This window comes from Brassica oleracea, chromosome C3 (genome assembly GCF_000695525.1).
Source record: "Brassica oleracea var. oleracea cultivar TO1000 chromosome C3, BOL, whole genome shotgun sequence".
NCBI lineage: Eukaryota > Viridiplantae > Streptophyta > Magnoliopsida > Brassicales > Brassicaceae > Brassica > Brassica oleracea.
In genome coordinates, this window is record NC_027750.1 from 33,057,163 (window position 1) to 33,082,091 (window position 24,929).

General features: G+C 32.3%; 2 protein-coding genes, 1 long non-coding RNA gene and 1 pseudogene across 5 annotated transcripts in view; 3 read left to right on the forward strand and 1 right to left on the reverse strand.

Moving 5' to 3' along the window:
• The window catches only part of LOC106334725 (purple acid phosphatase 10-like), a 41,424-nt gene extending 30,101 nt beyond the window's left edge, over nt 1–11,323 (forward strand). Inside the window, exon 8 of the mRNA XM_013773063.1 lies at nt 10,996–11,323. Coding sequence (XP_013628517.1) covers nt 10,996–11,194 — 199 coding nt within the window. The 3' untranslated portion in view covers nt 11,195–11,323. The remainder of the gene's footprint in view (nt 1–10,995) is intronic.
• Nucleotides 1–21,768, reverse strand: part of LOC106334723 — a 30,503-nt pseudogene extending 8,735 nt beyond the window's left edge.
• Nucleotides 9,889–10,996, forward strand: LOC106334726 (purple acid phosphatase 10-like). The gene is made up of 4 exons (XM_013773064.1): nt 9,889–10,200; nt 10,267–10,405; nt 10,486–10,706; nt 10,821–10,996. The coding sequence occupies exons 1-4, from the start codon at nt 9,982–9,984 to the stop codon at nt 10,863–10,865; spliced, it is 624 nt and encodes a 207-aa protein (XP_013628518.1). The 5' UTR covers nt 9,889–9,981; the 3' UTR covers nt 10,866–10,996.
• LOC106334728 lies at nt 16,029–17,292 on the forward strand. 3 transcript variants are annotated; one of them, XR_001268672.1, is made up of 6 exons: nt 16,029–16,055; nt 16,222–16,460; nt 16,537–16,627; nt 16,749–16,832; nt 16,954–17,022; nt 17,119–17,218. It is a non-coding gene; the product is annotated as an uncharacterized LOC106334728 (long non-coding RNA). The 3 variants fall into 3 exon arrangements; XR_001268671.1 differs by lacking the exon at nt 16,029–16,055 and adding an exon at nt 17,276–17,292 and having other exon boundaries at nt 16,165–16,460; nt 17,119–17,183; XR_001268670.1 differs by lacking the exon at nt 16,029–16,055 and having other exon boundaries at nt 16,165–16,460.
• Nucleotides 21,769–24,929: the final 3,161 nt, after the last annotated feature.

A 24,929-nucleotide genomic window follows, 5' to 3' on the forward strand; every position in this document is an offset into this window, starting at 1 on the left:
ATTCCGAGGAAAGAAGAAATTCCGAGGAATTATTTCCGAGAACTTGTTTCGTCGTTATGTTGTCGGAATAACGTTATTCCGACGAAATTTCGACGATTTTTTCCCTCAGTATCCATATTGTTTTCTTGTAGTGCAAGTATGGGGTCAAACCCGGGCCTGTTTACCGGATTCTAATCAATGTTTTGAATCTTTTGTCGAGTCAAAATATATTTTAAAAAGCTATTAATTTTTTACTGAGTCTTTTAGATTATTGGGCAGCTTAGAACATAAAACATTAATTTGGATGTAAAAAACAATTAAAATGCAAAATTCAGAAGTTTATCAATGAATAAAATACTTTGGACTAATGGATTGAACTCATTTCCAGATACAAAATATAGAAATGTGTTAGCTTTTAGTGAAAGTGGTTTAAGGTCGATTCAACGGTTAAATTAAAAGTTACGTATGTTTTACTATAACTGGTTTGTCTAGTTCAATAGGAGAGAAAACCTCGGTTTTACTTATTTTTGGTCCGGTCTTGTCTAAAATTCATCTCTAAAGTGACTTTGATATTTTATATTTTTCAGCCATATTGAATTTTCTAAGCTTGCAAAATAAATATATAGAATTTGTGTACTTGTAAAGTAAACTGTTTGGTAAGATAATAAAAATTAAATAATAATCAATCTTCAAAGTAAAAGATAGAGATGACTTATTGGAGCAAAATTTTTTTTAGAATATAGAATAAAGTAATTGGAGATGATATAAGATTTTTTTTTTCTTAATTTGAATATTATATAGTATTAGTTCAATGTGGTTTGGTGTTCCAAAAACGAAATGAAAATTACACTTACATAGACTTTGAGGAAAATGTTTTATCTTGATATTTTTTAGTCATCAAAAACTTTAAAGATTAAAACATAATAAGAAACAAAGAAAATGACAACATAATAGAAAAATAAAAGATGTGGACTAAAAACCTTTTAATAAAAGAAAAGATATAAGACTTAACCCATAATTTTTATATATTTTTTATCTGCTCATCCGATCAATTTAATAATAAACATATAAAACATTACTACTATAGAAAGTGGACTGATTATCATATATATAGATTTGTAATACTTTCTTATTGATAGAGAAACCTTACCAGCTTGTATATATACATGAAGCGTAGACTATGAGCTAAATTAGAGCGTATTAACTAAGTTTCTATATACGATTACAAAGAATATTGTGAGTATCATAATCATATCATATCAATGATATGATAGTTGCTCAATACGCCCCTTCAAGATGGAGGGCCTTGTGTCACTCCAAGCTTGGATCTTGCCGCCTGGAATTTTTGTCGAGGCAATGGTTTTGTCAAAGTATCAGCCAGCTGATCATGAGTTGAGACGTGGCCTACACGCAGGGCTTTTCCTTGTATCTGATTGCGAACAAAGTGATAATCTTATGTAATGTGTTTCATCCGAGTATGGAATACTGGGTTCGCACAAAGGTAAGTAGCATGCCGAGATAGATCACATACGCATTGGTTGAGACGTAATCATCAACATCTCCAGCCCAATCCACATCAGAGAAGCCATGAAGTGTCATACAGGAGTTGTGTTTGAGTAGTATACCATGAGTAGGAGTTCCTTCTAGGTACCGAAGCACCCTCTTGGCAACTTGTAAATGTTGGTCGGTAGGCATGTGCATGAATTGTGATAGGCGGTTGACTGCGTATGAAATATTAGGCCTTGTGAATGATAGGTATTGAAGACTTCCAACGATTGATCTATACATTGTTGCATCTTGTAAGGGAGTACCACTGTTTAACGACAGCTTTGGAGAAGAAGGGAGAGGTGTTATGACTGGTTTAGCTTCCAACATGTTAACTCTAGGGAGCAAGTCGTTGATGTACTTTCTCTGCATTAGGTGGAGACCAGTAGTAGTTTGTGTAGCTTCTATGCCAAGAAAGTAGTGTAGATCAACATGGTCTTTTATAGAGAAACGTGCCGCAAGTGATCGGAGGACATAATTAACCATCGTCTAGGCATTACCGGTAACCAATATGTCATCTACGTAGACTAGAACATAGGTATATGTGTTCTCTTTGATGAGCGTGAATAGAGATGTGTCGGAGAGAGAGTTGATGAACCCAATATCAAGTAGGTGTTGCTGGAGAGACATTTACCAGGCACGTGGTGCTTGTTTGAGTCCATAAATGGGTCTGCGTAAACGACACACGTGTGTCGGTCGATCTTTATCTATGAAACCTTGAGGCTGACGCATGTAAACCTCTTCAGTTAACTCACCTTGCAATAAAGCGTTATTAACGTCTAATTTCTTGACAGGCCATGAATTCTTGACTGCTATCTCCAGGACGAGTCTGATTGTTGTTGTCTTAATAACCGGGTGAACGTTTCAGCGTAATCAACTCCGTACTGCTGATGATTGCTTTTCACAACGAGACGAACTTTGGTCGTTCTTCTTCTCCATTGGCGAGATATTTTGTTGTGAAAATCCATCATGACCCAAGTAGATGTTGCGATGACTGATGCGGAACTAAATCCCATGTGTGATTTCTTATATGAGCATCATATTCCGTTGAGAGTGCACTTCGCCATCGTTTATCTTTCAACGCTTCTGTAACTGTTCTGGGTTAATTATGATGAGATTAAATCTGAGCTGCTTTTAGACAGAGTTTGGTTGTGGGCTTTTTAATATTATTTTTGGATCGGGTGGTCATTTTGTGTTGGTTTGGAGGTGGGTTGGTTTGAGAAGAGGTTTCTGTTTGAGGGTTCTGATTTTGGTTCGATTGGGATGGTCAAATATGGTCTTGTTGGCTGGTGAAATTTGGTTCTATTGGACTGGTGTTTGTTGGATTTGGTTCTGGTGGGCTTGGATTTGATAAAGGAAAATTTATTTGTGGGTTTTGTGTTTGGGTATTTTGTGAAGAAGTGGATTGGGTAGGATGGTGGGCCATGGTTCTTGGCCCAAAATTTTGAGCAGTGAGCTCAGTGGGGTTCGGAACATGCGGAGAAGTAGAGTTTTGAGGACATACCTGAGAGTTTGTCGGAGGCGACAAGACAAATGACGTTGTCGGTTGTGGTGATTGGTGAATGACCGAACACGGGCAGAAGAGACTGGCGGAGACTGTGTAGAGTGTACCGGTACGATGGTTACGGGATTATACTGTTGGGTCTGTGGCGTATTTTGCGATGACTGATCAGAGAGCTCGTGTGATGATAGAGTCTGAAAGGGGAAGCTTTCCTCATGAAATTGAACATGCCGAGAAACATACAGACGACATGTTGCTACCTGAAGACACATGTATGCACTTTGAGTTATTGAATACCCAAGAAACACACATTTTGTTGAGCGATCTTCTAACTTGTGCTTGTTGTATGGCATGAGCCAAGGGAAGCAAAGGCAACCAAAGATGCAGAGTTTCTCATAGTTAGGAGCCAATCCAAACAGCTTTTCGAATGGTGATTCAAGTTTGAGAACTGGAGTCGGCAATCTGTTGATGAGATAAACTGTTGTCGCAAATGCATATGGCCAATAGGTCTTTGGTATCTTTTCTTTTGACAGTAGAGTAAGTCGCATCTCGACTACATGTCTATGCTTCCGCTCTGACAGTCCATTATGTCCCGGCGTGTGTGGCGGAGTTGTAAGATGAGACACTCCGTTTTGATCCAGGTATGCTCTCATTGCGATCTACTCTCCTCCGTTATCAGAGTGCCGATTTTCGTCTGGAATTTGTTTTCAACAAGAGGTTTGAAGGCTTGAAAGGTTTCTAGGACTTGTGATTTGCGTTTTAATGGGTATAGCCATGTATATCGTGTGAAGTGATCCACCAATATGAGATAATATTTGTAGCCATCGATTGAAGTAATAGGTGATAACCACACATCAGAGAAAAGGTATTGTAGAGGTTTAATGGAAATAATGGTCGAGTTTGAGAAAGAAAGCTTGTGACTTTTATTGATACTGCAGTCGGAGCATAACAAGGAATTGAAAGTAGTTTTTGAAAGCGGTAAATAAAATTTAGAAGTAATAGTGTTTAGAATGTAGGTATTTGGCTGGCCTAATCTCATATGCCAAGATGCTAAAGTAGTCTTTGGAGATGGAGAAGCAAACAGGGCAGTAGCTTTTGGCTTAGGTACCGGCCACTCATACAGTCCATTGCTAGTTTTCCCTTAGAGTAACGGGAGACAAGTGTGAAGGTCCTTCACCTGAAAAGAGGCAGGGAAAAATTCAAGAGAAACTTTGTTAGAATTACAAAGTCTGTAAACCGAGATTATATTCTTGTGAATATGTGGAACATATAGAATCTGATTTAAACACAAGGCAGTATTCTTAGAGGGAAAGGAAGTGGAACCGATATGGGTAATGGCAAGATTGAAACCATCAGCGAGCATGACCTCATCTCCTCCTTGATATGGTTGATGAAGTTCAAGATTGTTCAAGTCAGAGGTCATGTGGTGCGTGGTATCACTGTCAAGCAGCCAATTATTGGCATTATACGGAGTGAACGGAGTTGCTGAGGAGACAGATGATGATGACTGGAAAATATGAAGTTGGGTGCAGCATTTGGCACTGTGGCATTGGACTTCGTAGATTTGGCAACGTCCTAGGTATGGCTTGGGTGTGTGTGGTCCATGTCTGTTGTACTGCTGGTTTTGCTGCCATGTCATGTTGTTGTTGTGGCTGTTGTTTCCACTGTAGTTGGACTGGTTGTTGGAGTTATACTTCGAACAATTCTGATAAATGGGATTGGTGTTGTGGTTTCTTTGCGCAGCATTAGCAGTAACAGGGAATGGTGACGCTTGTGTGGATGCAATATTCAGAAGTTTGGCCTCATGTTTGAGTAACTTTTCATGTAGCTCTGTGATCGTTGGTGTTGTGTCTCTTCCTTCCACCTGATCCACCACTGATTTGTAGTCATCCGGCAGACCCTCAAGAATGAGATCAATCTGATTTTTATGTTCCATCGCCTTCCCTAAGTTAGCAAGCTGATCCATACGTGTCGTCAACCCCTGCAGGTAAATATCAATCGTCTTGGACTCTTTCTTCCATTCTTTGATTTGTGTCTTCAGTTGTTTGATATGCCCCCTACTAGGGTTTGCATAGGTGGAAGATAAAGTTTCCCAAATCTGAGACACCGTGGTTGTGCGAGACACCAAGAGCTGAAGTTCCGTCGTGATAGCACCAATAAGCGCACTATAAATGAGCTTGTCTTGGCGCATCCATAGATTATATTGAGGATTGACAACAACAGTATCACCATCCATGATCGTTTTAGATGGTTTGGGGGTCGAGCCGGTGAGATGCCCTGCAAGCGCATATCCATCCAGAAGAGAATGGATTTGAAGATTCCACATGAGGTAGTTGGGGGGAGAGAGTTTTGTAACATTAGACATGTTAATAGCAAGCACCGTTGTGGGAGATCTGAAGATTCCACATGAGGTAGTTGGGAGTTTGTGTTTATGGTGTCAATCACCGCTGTGGGAGATGTGGTGTCGGAAGTCCACATTGGCACATAGAAGAGAAAAAGCAAATTTTTGTAGGTTTAGGATCTAGAGGTTCTTGATGCCATATAGATTTGTAATACTTTCTTATTGATAGATAAACCTTACAAGCTTGTATATATACATGAAGCATAGACTATGAACTAGGTTAGAACATATTAACTAAGTTTCTATATACGATTACAAAGAATATTGTGAGTATCATAATCATATCATATCAATGATATGATAGTTCCTCAATATATCACACTAATTTGAGTTTGGAGTTTTTTTCTGAATATTGTCAATGATAATTAGATCGTCTGTTAAACTAGATTTATAATCTTTTTTAGACTTCTCTCTCTCTTTTCTCTCTGAGAATTTGAGGGACTATTGAGTCGTGGTGGTTCCCTTCCGAGTAAAGATTACTGACTCTGGTACACGGTGGTCCCTTCGACAGTTGTGTAGCCGGCTCTGTTTCCGGCGGTTCGTGCTCCTTTTGGCGAAACTGTCCGGCGGTTGATCTTCGTTACGGTGGAGAAGAATTGATGGCGGTGAGGACTCTGTTTTGAGCCGTTTCATTCGCCTGCGGTGATTAAGGTATGTGTCGGGTTTGTGGTGATTGTGGACCTCAGCATGGATGAGATCTTGATCTCGGTTCGATTGATCTCTCTAACGTGTACGATTGAAGAAGCTGTTTCCTTCAAACTTCCAATACTGTCGTTGGAGGTGGGTGCGGTGTTTTGGTTAAGGTCCTGAGGGATTTCGGTGTTTGTCGTTTCTGATCCCGGTGTGTTCCGGAGAAGTTCGCGGTGGTTTTCGTCTCCACCGACGTTATCCTCGAGGTTGGGTCTCGTTCGGTGGCGGTAACTTTTAGTGAGACGCGTGTCCCCACGTTGGTTTTGGGCTGACACGTGTTTTGGACATGAAATGTCGGTTTGCCCGACTTAATCATTTGGGCCTGAGGCCGTTTGTGGTTTTGTTTTCGTTTTGCCCGTTGGTTTAAACTTTCGGAGTTGGGCCTGCTATATGTTTTGGTGTTTGGGCTTTGCCCGTCTAATAAATATAGATGGAAAAAAAAAAAAAAGATCGTCTGTTAAACTTCAAACGGACTGTGACTTCGTTCCGGTGAACACTTAAACTTCCGAAAAAGATTATAGCACATTTTTGTCTCATCTTCCACATGACCACCTCACTGTGGCCCATAATTAGTATGTTGTTTCTCCAAGCCACACTGTTTTTCGTAATAACGGCATTATGTTTAATTTCTAAATTTTTAACTTTTAAACATACTCAAGGAAAGCAACTTGACAAAAATAAATAGCGATAAAAATGAACAAAATAAATAAACAGATGACAACAAACTAAAAAGGGACATTGATTCGTGTAATATCAAAACTTCCGAGCGTTAATATTATAGCCATTTGAGTATTTTAGTGAAAAAAAGTGTGTAATTAAGAAAATATAACACTATCATATTCCGTTGCTCAAGGCACATGCATATCTTGCATGCCCTGACATTTTGCAGACCAGAAGCTATCTAAGGGCAGCCTCAACAGCCAGAAGCTGTTAAAGTTTGAGTTTATCTGTAAACTAACCATGTGAAGAAGAATAAGACACGTCATAATAAATACAATTATCTAATAATTATTTTAATATATATTTCTAGGAGTTTTGTTTAGAAAGACAAAATGGCAATTATATATAAAATATGCTGTGCACTCTAACTTTATATGTAAAATAGTTAGATTTTGAATTATATTTTTTCGGTGGTTATACAATCAAATTTCCCTTAAAGTTTATAAGAGAAAAAAAAAATAAATGATTTTTAAATGATAAAATGATTTTCATTCTTCTTTATAAATTTAAGCCAACAGCTTGGTGACAGGTGTACAACCCGTATCTGAATAGCACGTCAGTAAGAACTTTTCTTACCATTTCACATGCCTTTGTATTATTTTAATTTTTTTGATAGCTAAAAATCCTATTAGATCTCTCTGTTAAACTTGTTCTAGCTAAAAATATGTTGTACACTCTAACTTTATAGGTAAAATAGTTAGATTTTGTATTATAATTTTTTTGGTGGTTATACAACCAAATTTTCCTTAAAATTTATAAGAGAGAAAAAATAAATGGTTTTTAAATGATAAAATGATTTTTATTCTTCTTTAAAAATTTAAACCAACAGCTTGGTGACAGGTGTACAACCCGTATCCGAATAGTATGTCAGTAAGAACTTTTCTTACCATCTCACATGCCTTTTTATTAATTTAAATTTTTTAATAGCTAAAAATTCTATTAGATCTCTCTGTTAAACTTGTTCTAACTAAAACTGTCCTTTTAAAAATAATTTTCATTAATATTAATTTTTTAATTAAAATCTATATATATAAAGTTAGTTTTTTCTCTTCTTATGACAAGTGGCAAGGGGGTTTGATGACATTTGTCCCCATGTACTTTTGTTTTTACATTTTAGATCTTTCTTCTTTTACACTATTGTAATTTGGCTTAGTACTTTCTAATTGTGCACTATTATTTTTTTCACACTAACCATTATTATATGAAGTTTTATAATATATTTTTTTAGTTAATAAAATTGGAGATGAATAAAGAAAAAATAAAAATAGATTTTAAATATTTTATTTATTCACAACTAAAAATAATATAATTTTTTACTATTTATTATTTTTTATTAATTTTTTTTATTATTTTATAACAAATTATAATTTATTTTACTATTAAAAATCATAAAATAACTAAACTAAAAAAATCTAGAGTAAAACACATAATCTAAACTTAAATCTCCACAATCACAAAGAAAAAATAGAATACTATAGTAACACTTACTTAATAAAAATCTGGAACACAAATGAACGTATCAAGCACCAATCCAAAACAACAAAAAAGGATCAGAGAAAAAGTAATCACCGGACCAAAGTTACCACGAAGCAGGAAAACACATGCATAATGCACAACCACCACTAAAAGGTATGAAGCACCTCACAAACAAAATAACCACATACAAGGAGCACATGCCAATGAAGAACCACAAAGCTCTGAATAGAAGAGACCAAAACACCAAGAAACTAACTCCACACACCTATACCAAAGGAAGCAGGAGAAGAAGAAAAGCAACACAAGGGAGGGACAATGGAAGCCAACCATAGAGAAATTAGAGCTCAAATTTGAGACAAGAAATAATCTTCCAAGCCCACAAAACATACACAAAGGAAAAACTATCCAAACCTTGAGTGAGACTCCACACACCTATACCAAAGGAAGCAGGAGAAGAAGAAAAGCAACACAAGGGAGGGACAATGGAAGCCAACCATAGAGAAATTAGAGCTCAAATTTGAGACAAGAAATAATCTTCCAAGCCCACAAAACATACACAAAGGAAAAACTATCCAAACCTTGAGTGAGATATATGTGAAATGGAGAGCCACCAGAGACACAACCAGCGATGAAAAGTGCAACGAGATGCGAGAACAAAGAAAGAAAAAAAGACTACAAAAAATCAGTAAACTGTGAAGCCATCCTCGAGCTATGAAGAGAACATAAAAGTCAGATCACCAAAAACCAGAACTTGAAAACCAAGATTAGCAGGGACTATCAATGGCAAGCCAACTACGAGGAAGACAACTAAACTCTGATCCAGCCCAAGGAGATGTAGTTTCTAACATTAGCCAAATCTAAGGAAGAAAAGGAAAATATTGACCAGAACAGTGCACAACATCATGAGAAACAACCGCACAACTGGTAACTCATAAACCTGATCTACAACAAATATCAGATAATCTCACAAGAGAAGAAGGAGAGGAAAAACAAGAGCAACAAAGGTGAGCCTTTTCCGGTGATGGTAAGAAACACCGCATACCGAAAATGTAAATAAATACATAGATGGTGACGGTTCAAGTCAAAATATGCGGAGACAAAAGAACATCTTAGAAGAATAATGTTCAATGTTGTTAAAAAAGATAATGTTCAAAAAATGTGAAAATATGAAATACAATTTTGACGCTGAAACCGTTAACGTTAGAATCAACAAATGCTTAAATTCAAAGTTATTGAAATTCAATATGTTTTACATTAGAAGCTCAATTCACCACTAATAAATACTACTATACACACAACAACACATTATTGAAAAGACGAACACATAATATATTAACTTATAACCTAATACTACATAACACAATAAAATATTAAATCACGCTCTTCACAAATAAATACTGATCACATAATTACATCATAAAAACATCATATTTAACCATAATAAAATAATATTTGCGCGGACAAACCGCCCCCCTCCCCCCGTTAAAGATATAGTAGCATTTTCTATATAAAAGGCATCTTTATTATTTGTTATTTGTGGAGGGTCTTGGAAGATGCTTTATATCCTTCCCATCAGGCAAGGCTTCATAAGGAATCTTCTCTGTCTTTATAATAGCTCTTTTCACACAAGCTAATCTCAGCACTCAAGAAGAAAACAACAAAAAAACCTATGAAAATGGGTCGTTTCGAAGGATTCTATCTTAGTGGTGTTCTGAACAGCTTCTTGTTGTTCTGTAATGGTGGCACAACAAGTAGGTATGTCAGCAGGTTAGAGGCAACGGCTGATATGCCACTCGATAGTGATGTATTTCATGTAGAAAGAAGCACAGCATATCAGCCCTGGATTTGGACCGTAGGAAGCCATGAACTTGATTTTGCCCCCCAGATTGTAATGCTTCTTGGATTTATCTTTTCTATTTTGGCTTTACCTAGACTGACACTGATTGTTTTGCAGGGAGAAACCACACCATTTAAGCCATTCAAGCATAGGTACCGTACTCTTCACCGATCATCAGGCAGCACAGAACAAGTCTGGTACTCTATAAAGAGAGGTCCAGCTTACATAATCGTGCCGGCTTCATATTCAGCATACGGTAATTAAATGCAGCTTAAAGCTCTGAACCCCTTTTTTCTTAAACCAAGACTAAGAGGACCCCCAACTATTCTTGGTCAGGTAAATACACACCGGAGTACATGTGGCTTGAACAAGAATTCCCAAAGGTCAACAGAACAGAAACGCCATGGTTGATTGTTCTGTTGCATTCACCGTGGTACAACAGCTACGTTTACCATTACATGGAAGGAGAAACCATGAGAGTGATGTATGAGCCATGGTTCATCAAGAACAAAGTAGATATTGTTTTTGCGGGTCACGTCCATAGCTATGAAAGATCAGTAAGACAACAATTAACTTTTTTTTAGCCCATCATGTCTCTATTAAACTATAGTTCCTAATAAACTTGAACGTATATCCAACATTGCGTACAATGTGGTTAATGGAATTTGTAGTCCAGTGAAAGATCTATCTGCTCCTGTATATATCACCATTGGTGATGGAGGCAATCTTGAAGGATTGTCTACCATGTGAACTATTAATTAAACTTTTCTAATCATTGCAACTTTTTTTTTCCATTAGATTCATCATCAGTACTATGAAAAATTTGAATGGACATGGTTTCCGCAGAATGACTGAGCCTCAGCCTAAGTACTCTGCCTTCAGAGAAGCGAGCTTCGGACATGCTATATTCTCGATAAAGAACAGGACGCACGCTTACTATGGTTGGCACAGGAACCAGGATGGCTGCGCTGTGGATGGTGACACCATGTGGTTCTTTAATAGATTTTGGCATCCCATTGATGACTCTCCTGATGATGATTCTTGATGAGAACATTAGTATCTTATTTGTATGCATCAATTTTATTGTACATGTCCTTGTTCTAGATCAAACAGCGAAAGTGTATGCAAAGAATTAGATCAATAGACAAATACAGAAACTACAGATTTTTTGGTATTTGTAACTGTTTCGGTGTATCTATTCTGGTTTAGAGATTATGACTCAGATTTTGTATATACATATTTTAAATATAAAAAAATTAAGATCTTATATAATAGATTTAAAAAGGCTCAAAAATGTTTTTTTATATAATTATTATTTTTGTTATTGAATAATATAAATATTGTTCATAAAATCTTAAAGGGTAAACTTTAGTAAAGTTAAAAAAAAAATAAAAAAATTTGAAGGGTCTAATTCTTTTTCTTTCTTTTTTTGCACTAGGGTGGTCTATATATATATGTTGAGCCGCCCTGGATACCTCCATCGTTTCTGACTAAAATCTTATCTGCTCATATAAAACCTATTGGGGGTAATGCGAGAGTTTGTATGCAGAATGATTTTTAAGTTTTGCTAAAGTAGTGTCTCTCAAAGTTATGTCATCTCTATTAGACCACCAACTACCAATGCTCTAATAATGTAGCTTTTATTGTATATTGTAAGAGTTTGTAACGAGGATTTTGCTACCTAATCACTCTCCTCTGCTTCAGTCTCATTCAGCCTTTAGGCTCCTCTTCCTTTTCGTATAGTCTCTTACGGTTTATAAATTTACCCCCGTTTTGTTGTAACAAGATTTGTTATTGCTACTTAATACTTGGTAAACTCTTACGGTTCTTTGGTCGAATTTTAACTACATAACACTTGGTAAACGTCTTTACCCAAAAATAGAGCAAAGCTTAAATATTCTATTTGGTCCGGTCGTGTCTAAAATTCATCTCTAAAGTATTTTATATAGCCATATAGAATTTGCTAAGCTTGCAAAATAAATATATAGAATTTTTGTACTTGTAAAGTAAACTGTTTTGTAAGAATAATAAAAATTAAATAACAATCATTCTAAAAAGTAAAAGATAGAGGTGACTTATTGGAGCCAAATTTCTTTTTATTTTTAGGATATAAAATAAAGTAAATTATTGGAGATGATATAAGATTTTTTTTCTTCTTAATTTGAATATTATATAGTATTAGTTCAATGGTGTTCCAAAAACGAAATGAAAATTACACTTACATAGACTTTGAGGAAAATGTTTTATCTCGATACTTTTTTACGTCATCATGAACTTTAAAGATTAAAACATAATAAGAAACAAAGAAAATGACAACAGAATAAAAAAATAAAAGATGTGGTATGAAAACCTTTTTAATAAAAGAAAAGATATGACTTAACCCATAATTTTTATCCGCTCATCAGATCATTTTAATAATAAACATATATAAAAAAATTACTACTATAGAAAGTGGACTGATTATCACACTTATTTGAGTTTGGAATTTTTTTTCTGAATATTGTCAATGGTAATTAGATCGTCTGTTAAACTTCAAACGGACAGTGACTTTGTTCCGGTGAACAGTTAAACTTCCGAAAAAGATATAGCACATTTTGTCTCATCTTCCACATGACCACCTCACTGTGGGCCATAATTAGTATGTTGTTTCTCTAAGCCACACTCTTTTTTTAATAATAATGGCATTATGTTTTAATTTCTAAAGTTTTAACTTTTAAACATACTCAAGGAAAGCAACTTGACAAAAATAAATGGCGATAGAAAAATGAACAAAATAAATAAACAGATGACAACAAGCTAAAAAAAAGGGCATTAATTCGTGTACTTCCGAGCGTTAACATTATAGCCATCTGGGTGTTTTAGTAAAAAAAAAGTGTGTAATTAAGAAAATATAACATTATCATATTCCGTTGCTCAAGACACATGCATATCTTGCCTGCCCTGACATTTTAAAGATCCAAGGCTGTTATGTGATGCTAGTGAAACATTTGCAACAGTCCCTAAAATATTTGAAGAAAACTACATAAATATAAACTCTTAAAAAAAAATATTTAAACTCTCAAATTGTTAAAAAAAGAATTTTACATAGACATTGTCACAAGCCTCCAAATCTTAAGACAGGCCCTGTGAAGACCCGAAGCTATCTAAGGGCAGCCTCAACTGCAAATTTCCTTATTTGTGAACTATCCAAATTTGAAGTAGAAATTAAATATATATGAGTGATTTTGACGTAATTCAATTCATAACATTTTGGTCATATTTTTCCAGGTCAATCCCTTATGATTACAAGTTCCCGGTGGTTGAGGTTAAAAATGATGATGTTGCCGTTGAAGTAATGGACATGATAAAATGAGACTTTTAATGGTAAAATCAGTAATATATATAACAATGCATCATAGAATTAATTACCATATACACAAGTATCTATAATTTTCGTTGGATGAATTATTTATGTATTAGTGGATCACTGGCTATGTGATATTCTGATAGTTATGGTAGTTTCTTTTGGAAATATATCCTACAGAAAAGATGAGGTGCAATCACAGCTGTATGGAAGAGTATAAATAATTATGGAATCGTCAATGATGAATTGTTTTCCATTTACAAAATAATAGTATAGATTTTCTATAAATAGTGCAAATAGATGGCTTATGTAAATATTAAACCCTAACCCCAACTCACCTCCACTCTTTTAACTACTAAACCATAAGCTTTGATCACTAAACCCTAAATCATAAATTTCAAACCCAAATATAAATATATAGTAGAACCTAATTAATAATATTGGAACTTTGAAATTTTATTAATTTATAAAGATATTAATTTAAAAAAAATTCTTTAGTTAGATTTTTTTATTTTAAGATATATGTATTCTAAGATAAAAAAAATATTTGATTTTAGTGTATAGACATTAATTGTTATTTTTTAAATTAAATGTGGTTTTACATATAATATTACTAAATCTCATCAAAATATACTAAGTGTTGAGAGAATATAAAGATAATTTCATTGTGAATATAAAACAAACAATATGATAATATATACTTACTTATATAAAATATATATACATATAAATTATTAATTTATAATTTTAATGGGACCATATATTTAAATAAAATTTTCTAAAAATTATTATTTTATTATTTTATCGATTTGTGTCAAATTTTGAACTGACCAAAGTTGGGACCGGCAAAATTTATTAATTCATTATTAATTTATCGATTATTAATTTATAGAAGTTCTACTGTAATATGAATAATAAGTGAACAGAAAAATAAGATATTCTATTATATTCTATTTTACATGCATCTTGTATTATATTTACATATGCCGATAAATAATTTGAGTGAATGCAAAATATTATATTAGGATGTAACTACTGAAATTCAAATTGTAATTTGCAACAAAATAGAACACACTTTTTCAATCATCAAATAAAATGGATCAAAAAATAGTATCGAACAAATTAATAAAATTATGAAGTGTTTACAATTACTATATATACTATATGTATGTAATTAGAAAATAAAATAGTATCTAAATTTACAGTCATAAAACTATTTTCTCTTCCATTGTAACACTACACATCAAATTTAAAAACTTGTAACCCAAACTTGTATTCTCTGATGATAAATAATATTTGATACAAATGCTTAAATGATCAAATAATATGACTTTGTTTCATTAAAAATTACAAATGTTCATACACATAAAACATATAGTACGTCAAATTACAAACTGTATTCTTAAACATAGTAAAACACTTTTTCTTAATCAGCAAATGGAATAGAACAAATAAATACTATTACCTAGTAAAATTAGAAATTAGTCTAAAATTACTATACTATGAATATTTGAAAGTAACAAATAGAATATACCTAAAATCTATAGTCATAAGTTATTATCCCTTCCATTGCGAAATTACCCACCACCTTCACACTGGTACCTCCAAACTTGTATCCTCTAGTCAGATGCACAATCTTTCACAATGTCAGGTTGGATCGCTTGAAAGACGTGCAAAGACATGCATGAGTATAAAATATGGAATGTTATACCCAAGGAAAATAAAGTAGAAATACATAATCTATGTGGAATGTCTTTTGGCTTAGCTTTACTTACTTTTTTCCCTCAAATGGAAGAAATAATGGCGGCAGAACATCATGTGTATCTAGCAGTGGTTGAAAAGAAATTCCGTAGTTGTACAATTGCTGGAAGAGAAGAAGAGATGAGAAGAAATGAAAAAAGTGGTTTGCAACGGTGGAAGAAAAGACGGGCTGCAAAGAGTAAAATAATTAGTGGAGATAGTTTGATCATACAGACGAAGGTGATTATAGCGTAATGATCGGAGGTGAAATTGATGAAATAATGAAGTAAAAGAACTGATGTCTTTGTGGCTTCACCTTTCCATCACCTAATCTATTATTATAAAAGAGTGTTTTGCTCTCTCCTGGTGAAGCCACGTCACTAAGTCGATGGCTGTGAACGCGACACCTGTCATCTTCATAAAACGTACAGTTTCATTTAAGTTAGGATACAGTTAATTTGGGCTTTCGTGTGGACTTATGCTTTATGAATGGTATCTAATTTTGTCTGTTCACTTTGAATTAGGGTTAGCTGTCATCTTCTATCTATGCGATGAATGAGCTAGAGCAACAATGGAGTTCAAATCAAGTCAGCCGAAACGTCTCATTAATGATACTCATTTAACACCAAGGCGGTTTTCTTTAACTATAAAAGGGTAAGTCTTCTACTCTTGAACATCATCCTAACATTTTGTTATTCTACAGAAAACAAAAAAAATTCTCAATCATGGCTAACTCATCGGTTCTTCTTGGTTATTTGAAGACTGGTGACTGCTCTTACACCGTCCATGTGCAGTTGCTCCGATTCTGGGAAGCTGATTCTTGGTGATTTGAATATTTTATTATCTCATGCTCATAGTATTTTTTTTTTTATTTTTCCAGCAACCACCTTCGTAAGGATGATCTATTTTATATAGATTTAGATCTTCATTGAACCTATTTTTGTTTTTTCAATGTTGTTTGATAAAGATCTCTTTCACATTTGTTACAGTCAACCGTCATGCCAGCCACCATGAATGTTCACCGGCTAGCCACTTACAGAGACCGTCTCCAGGCTGGTTCACCGGTGCAACCAGAACTTCAGGCTTTCAGACTTGCTTCTGACAGTCCGGTACAGTGATTCAACCAATCTAGATGTGCTAAACGAACCAGATTCTCACATTCCTGAAGAACGTTTCGGTGATCACGATTCGCTTCTTGGCCCAGCCAACACCAACACACATCTTCTAGGTACAGCTTCTTAAAGACTGTTTATGACAGACTTATCATTGAAACAGAATAAAAAAAGATGTTATTAATCTCTCAGACGTTATTACTGAGCTCACTGCTATGAGAAGTACGGTGAGTGACATTCCTCAAGTAAAAGAGCGAGTTATGGCGACTATGTAGATCGACAGGTACTCTTCTATATTTGAATCTATTCAAAACTTTCATAAATTATCTAATTTCCTTTTGCATATATGTTGACCTTTTTATGATATGCCTTCCTTTTCACACACATATCATTGTCACTTTCAGTCTGTTTGACTCACAAGCGATCTCTTTTCACAAGAAACTTGAAGGTTGTTGTTGCAAGTAGCATAAACCCAAAGATGGTAGGAGGTATATTTGTGTCTAGAGTTAAAAACACATGCATACTGTCACTTATACTAATTTTAAAGTTTAGTGCTTACGTGTGAGGATCCTAATATTCTTAAAACACACATGGAATATTTTTCTGCAGGACGTTTGTCACACGTGTTTTTCGACAAGGAAACTGATGCAGAAGCTAGACATGTCTCTTTCATTTAAAGTGAGGCACTTGCAATTCCATTTTTTCTGAGAATACTTTTGCAAGAGTTTTTTTCTTGGTGCACTGTATTAATAGGTCTTATATTTGTGGTTTTAGGATCAGTCAAAACAGAACACATTCAGATCTCGATTATTAATCTATAGTACATGAAGAAGTTTCAGGTAGATATTTATTTCCCTATGTCATCTAATCTTATTCATGTTCGTATGAAGGCTGTCTCATGAACGGAGATGATGGTTGTGTCATCCTTTAGCACGTTAAACATGACAGAAATGATCTTTTGAAGAGAGAAATAGATGTGTATCTGCTGCAGTTGTACGGCTACTGAGATAGAGAGGACACAAAAGAAGATGAATACAAAATATAGATCTGCAGTACTTTGATGAACTAGAAGCTAGAAATGATGGGTAGCCTTCTCCCAAACTGGAAACATCAACAAACTACCTTGGTCTAAATATAAAAAGAGTCTTAACATCAAGTAGGGTCTAATCATATTTACTAATCTATAAGCCCATATGTAGAAAAATAATACGAGTGTGCACAATGATTTGGTCTATGTGCTACTGTATTTAGTATTCTTTCTAGACTACGATTCTTCTTTAATCTTCTTCTCTGAATATTCTTCTACTCAAGTCATTAGAAAATTACCAGTTACAGTACTACTTTGGAAAAAATTGTTTCAGTTAATAACACTTGGTACATCAATTGATATAGCTTGCACAGAGTAAGTTTACGGCAACTTGCGAACCACCGAGTTCGTATATTGAATCAAAAGAATTTTTCGACACTACTTCCAAGGGTTTGGATACAACAACAATACAATGAATTGTATCCTAAAGACTTGCCCATATCCAAGTACCTTTGGTCAAGGTTTATATGCTTATCAAAGTCTGCATATTATGATTTTAAAGTAATTATTGTTTTGAATCTACTTTATAACTTTATATTATAGTAATAGACTATAATAGATAATTAATTTCATAATAATATACTTTTAAAAATTCCGGTTCAAAATAGCTATTCAGTGAATCAGTGTTACATGATCCAAAAATATAGCTTGCAATATATCTGTTGAAAAATATAATATTATGAAAATAAAATAACAATATTTCATAAAAAATTTACTAATAAAAAATATGGTAAATTTTTAAGGAAATAATAAACTAATTATATATATAATAAAACCAATGTACAAAAATCATATTCAAAAGGTAATCAAATAAAAATAAAACAACAACCAATTATACTCTAAAACTAATAATAATATTTGTTTAATAATCTTAATCAGTTTGGATGATATGGTTTAATTGAAAAAGTTTTAATAAAATATGTATATTCTTAAATAATCAATTTCAGAAACAAAATTAAAATTTTCATATTATCTACAACAGTAGGTTTAGAAATGTATAAAAAGAAAAAAAGGTAAAATAATTACATTAATGAAATTCTTTTTTATTAATTTATAAAAAAAATTGTTTTTAATAAAAAAAACAAAAACAAATAGTAAAGATTAACATTATTTTAGTTTAAAGCAAACCAAATATTCTTACACGTATATTAAAATATAATCAATGTTTAGTTATTTTCATTTGCTTACCCGTTAGTACGACGAGTTTAACCCTAATATCATATAAAACAAATCAACTTCAGAGTTCTACAATTTCCCATGAAACACATCAAATTTCTTCTCCAGTTATTAAGAAGTCTTTTAAAAGCAATACAAATTAATACTAAAGGTTAACATTTATTTCTTATTGGATTCTTAAATGTCAAAAAAAATGGTATGGATAAAAAAATTAAACAAATAGAAACATATGCAAATTTCTTAAAAAATATCCTTATAAATTTACTATTAGGTAGGAGTACGCTGCACTAAAATTATATAAAACTCATTGATTGCTTGGTCGATAAGATATTACTAAACCGAGACTAAGATAACAAAATCAAAAATAAATTGATCCAACAATATATTCGACTACTTAAAAGCGTTACATAATTTAATTCGTCAAGCCCATACAAAGCCACATTAACAAACGTGATAGCCCAATATCTCTAACAGTCCTATAAAATACAGCTCACATACGTTTGAACTTGCATATCTAAAGACGAAAAGTCCACTATTTTTTTCAAATATCTCATAATGTAAAACAATCAATACAGCATGAAACTAAAGAATACCTAACAAAAAATGCTTTTACGATTCCGCTCAAAGGAAAATGATACATAATCCAAATTCCGCGCGTAGCGCTGATCGACCCTTGTTATATATAAACATGTGAAGAAGAATAAGACACGACATAATAAATACAATTATCTAATAATTATTTTAATATCTATTTTAGGAGGTTACACCGGTTGTTTAGAAGGACAAAATGGTAATTATATATAAAATATGTTATGCACTCATTTTATAGTTAGATTTTGAATTGTAATTTTTTGTTGGTTATACAACCAATTTTTCGTTAAAGTTTCTAAAAGAAAGAAAAATAAATAGTTTTTAAATGATAAAATAAATTTTCATTCTTCTTTATAAATTTAAACCAACAGCTTGGTGACATGTATACAATATGTATCCGAAAGATGCGTCAGTAAGAATTTTTCTTACCATCTCACGTGCCTTTTTATTGTTATTATTTTTAATAGCTAATACTCCTATTAGATCTCCCCGTTAAACCTGTTCTAACTAAAAATGTCCTTTAAAAAAAAATTCATTAATATTAATTTTTAATTAAAATAAAAGATATATTAGCAATTTCTATATAGAAGGCATCTTTATTATTTGTTATTTGTGGAGGGTGGTGGAAGGTGCTTTTTATGCTTCCCATCAGACAAGGTTTCATATGGAAACTTCTCCGTCTTTATAAGAATAGCACATTTCACAAAAGCTAATCTCAGCACTCAAGAAGAAAACAAAAAAAAACCTATGAAAATGGGTGATTTCGAAGGATTTTATCTTAGTGTTGTTATGTCATGGTGGCACAACCACTAGTTATGTCAGGAGGTTAGAGGCAACGGCTGATATACCACTCGATAGTGATGTATTTCATGTTCCTCCTGGTTGCAATGCACCTCAACAGGTACGTACATATACCTTTCCTTTAAATAATCAACAGTCTTTTATGAGTTTTGTTATGGTATCAGTTTTTTTCTTTTTTATACTTGTTTTAGTGTAGAAAAAAAGCTATTTAATGGATGTTCTTGAATGATTTAGCCTTTGCTAATTTTTTCTTCTCATCTTTGTTAAGCAATTGATCTAAATTAACATCAGGGTCGACATGAGATGATTGGGACGCTACATAGTGAAAAATTTAATAATTTCTTTTTAACAATTTAGAGGTCTATGTTTATGTATATTACATTTTAAAATTTTGAAATCTCAAAGCCAATGTTTTATTGGAGAACCCATGATCGATCCTGAATTAAGGTTTTTTATCTGGATTTTCCACAAAAAGGTGCACATTACACAAGAAGACCTTGAAGGAAAGGCAGTGATAGTTTCTTAGGTGACGCAAAAAGCACGAGGATCTAACACGGTTCTTTACTGGAAAAAACATAGCAAAAAAATGCTAAAATCCCATGGCAAATCCAAGACGTACAAGTTCTACAACTATACGTCTGGTCACATCCATCATTGCACCATCAGTAACTTAGAGGTCCATCATTATCATTATCATTATCACAATCTTTTCTATCGTAGTGTATCTGACTTTTTGGTTCTCTTCTTGTAATATGACGCCAAGTACTACTATATGGTAGGTGTGGGACAAACCGAACGCAAGTTATGGTTCCTCACTCCTCCTAAACCTGGTCCTGACATTCCCTACACGTTCGGTCTTATTGGTAATTGTGTCCTGAAAACCTATTACAACTCAAGTTCAAGTCCATGGGAAGCTAATAACTCCCTCTCTCTTTAAAACCATTAATTGTTTTCAAGACACAATTACCAATGAAACCAAACGTGTAGGGAACGTCAGCACCAGGTTTAGGAGGAGTGAAGAACCAGAACTTGCGTTCTGTTTGTCCCACACGTCCCATATAGTAGTACTTGGTGTCATACTGCAAGAAGAGAACCACAAAGTCAGATACATGACAAAAGAAAAGATTGTGAAATGATGATGATGGACCTCTAAATTTCTAAGGGTGCAATGATGGATGTGACCAGACGTATAGTTGTAGAACTTGTACGTCTTGGATTTGCCATGGGCTTTTAGCATTTTGCAGCTATGATCTTTCCAGTAAAGAACCGTGTTAAATCCTCGTGCTTTTTGCGCCATCCAAGAAACTATCACTTCCTTCAAGGTCTCCTTGTGTAGTGTGCAACGTTTTGTGGAAAACCCAAATCAAAAACTCTAGTTTAGATCTGTTGTTTAACAAGGAAGAAAATAAAAGTTTGCGTCTTTGTAAAATTTCAATAAGCAAAGGTTAAATCATTTAAGAACATCCAATAAATTTATATGAACAAGATTAAAAAAAAAGACAAAAGTGATACCATAAGTAACAAAACTCATAAAAGATTGTTGATTAATTTATATGAAGGAAAAGAGGTATGCGTACCTGTTGAGGTGCATCGCAACCAGGAGAAACACGAAATACATCACTATCGAGTGGCATATCAACCGTTGCTTGTAACCTCCTGACGTAACTACTTGTTGTACCACCATGAGAGAACAGCACTAAGCTGTCTAGAACCAAACACAGGAAAAGAAGAACATAATATGGATTTAACGCTTGGAAATGGCCCATTTTCTTGAGTGCTCAGATTATCTTGTGTGAAGAAAGGTCCTCTGAAGAGCTAATCGTATAAAGACAGATAAGTTTCCTTATGAAGCTGGTGCTGATGGGAATCATATCATGCATCTTCCACCTCCCTCCCAAAAAAGTTGAATAAATTGTCATTTTTAAGAGAAAATTGCTAATATATACAAAATAGCTATTAAATATTTTAAAAAGACCAATTTTTATTTTGATTGCTTCTGCTCTTTAAAATGTCAGGACGGGCATGATATGCATGTGTTGTCTTGAGCAACGGAATATGAATGTTGTTATATTTCCTTAACATCCACGCTTTGCATGGGGTGAGACGGGTGTGAAAATTATATGTTCAAAGTAGGGCTGTTCAATACAGATTTCAATCTGGTTTCAATTTTTTTTTTTTTTTGGTATTTTGGTTTATAAAAATTAGATACCATATTAAAATCATATCTACTTTGGTTTGGTTCGGTTTATATATTGTCGGTTTTTGGATTATTTGATTTTATACCATAAAACTTAAACCATTTTTATCTTTTATAACATTTTTCAATTTAATTTTGTATGATTAAAATTTGAAATTATTAAACAGTACCCTAATTTTTAGATGGGATTTTTTTTATATTTTATTTAACTATTAAAAATAACTATTAAATAAATTCTAATTATTATTATTTCATAAGATGAAAATAAAAAGGTCAATAATATCATAATAATATAATATTATTAAATGGCTAAGTTTTAGCACAAATGCATGTCAATAAAAGTTTATTTAAAAATAATTATGTGTTCAAATCAACATCTTAAATATCAAGATCATATGAATAAAATAAACTACGTATATATATTTATATATATATATATATATATATATATATATATATATATATATTATCAGTTGTAATATGTAATTTACATATAACTATAGTTATATTTCTATATTTTAATTAATTGATTTATTTGGTTTGTTCGATTTATATATTGAATCATATTGATATACCACGGTTTTAAAAATAACATCTATCAATTTATATAATATTACGAAATCTAAATCACTCTCTTTGTTTCGGTTCGGTTTTTACCGGATTGAACACCTTTAATTCAAAGTAATACATGTATATAATTTTCAAAAGTGTTTCTTGTACTAACTCGTGCCTGATATACTCAAAGTTTTTTTTTGTATTTTATAATTAAACCTAAAAATAATTTGTAAAAATAAATCTCATCTTTAAAAGTACTAAACTAAACGTAATATATAATGTTTGATATAGTTTCTTCAAAGAATAATATTTGGTATGTATACTTTCACATTGGCCATATATATTGATTTTTCTATATGGTAAGATATAGTTAAGACGATATATCTTTTGAATCATGTATACTTTGGCACAAAGTTAGTAAGTAAGATATTTTTTATTTAATACAAATGAGTTTTATATTGTCAAATACAGATTTGAAGTCAATTTGTATATCACATGTATTGATTTGTTACTTGTTCTACACTTTTTCACTATGATTATCACGTTGAGTATTTTTATCGTGAGTTGAAATCCAATAGTACTTCCTTAGAAAAAAACTGATGATTGAAAACATCATGTTGAGTATTTCTATCGTGACGTTGAAACTTGTAACAGTAACCATTGTCATCTATAAGGTCATTTAAATAAATTCATGTTTAAGCTTATGTTTTGTGGCAGGGATCAAACATTAATATAATCAAGCATATAAAATAGACAGATGTGATGAAATAGAAGAAGAACGTTTTAATTATTACTGTACTTGTATACCGGTCAGTTTATTTAACTTTGATTAAACCGGTTTGCACTTGAACAATCCCCTAGACAATATTTACAAAGTGATTTTGCTACATGTCATCTTTACAATCAATTTCACAAAACAAATATGACATGGCTACTGAAATTAATGACATGACTTCCAGAAAAATATGACATGGATAATTTCATTTAAGTTGATTTATATTTGGGCAAACTTATTAGAATATGGTAATAATTCATATATTACATTTAATATTGTATTTCTTTTTGGTAAACTTTTTTTTAAATATGGTAATAGCTCATACATCATCTATAAAATAAATATATTTATATATAACATTTTAAATTTCGAAATATTATTATTTTGTATAATTATAAAATTTGTATTACTAAAGCTTTCAAAAATTTTCTACATTTAAAAAAAAATAATTAAATATCTAATCGTAAGATCATTAGTTTCTTATATATCTACAATTTTATAAATATTGTTTAGGCTAAAATTTTGATAATTATACAATTTTATATCATTTTTATTAGTTTTATACAAATTGATTTAATATATATATCAAATCTATATTAAATATTAGTAAGAAAATAGTAAAATCTATAATATTTAATAAAATTTATTTTAAAATATAAGTTAAATTTAAAAAATTTCTTACTGCACATGGTGCAGGAAAACACCTAGTATAAATGATAGATGGTCGGGTGTATCAATGTGGTCGACTCTTTTAGTCCCTTATATATTAATTGAGAAACATTACAACTTCTTTTTGTAGTTACATGTCATCATAAGTTGGTCCATCTAATTATATAATAAGTTTTTTTATTAAATTCACCATAAATTTCATTATTAATGTTCATTATTATTTCCTTAAATTTAAATAAAATTTACGGAATTACCTAATGTGATTAAAGTATATATGACAATTAATAATTTTAAATAATAAAGATTTGATAAAAAATAGTGCATCTTCTATCATATTTTTTAATTTAAAATTATTGACATAAATTAAAAAACCATATTAACCATATAATAAAATTTTATTTTTTCGTATATGTTATATTTTAAATTTTTAAAAACGATTATAAATTACAAAAACTGTTAAAAGTATCACATACAAATTTTGTGATCCATGGTTTAAATTTTTTATTATGACAAAATACAAATGATTACAAAATAATATAAGTAAAAAGTCTAATTTAATTAATTATTAAGATTAAAAGATATATATATATCGTTTTAAATTAAACTATATACCATATAAAATACATAAATATCTTAATTGTGAATTTTACATTAATTGAACATTTTCTTTGATAAAAGATTTGAACAAACATTGACAACTTAACTTTTAAAAACTGTAGATTATTAAAACAATT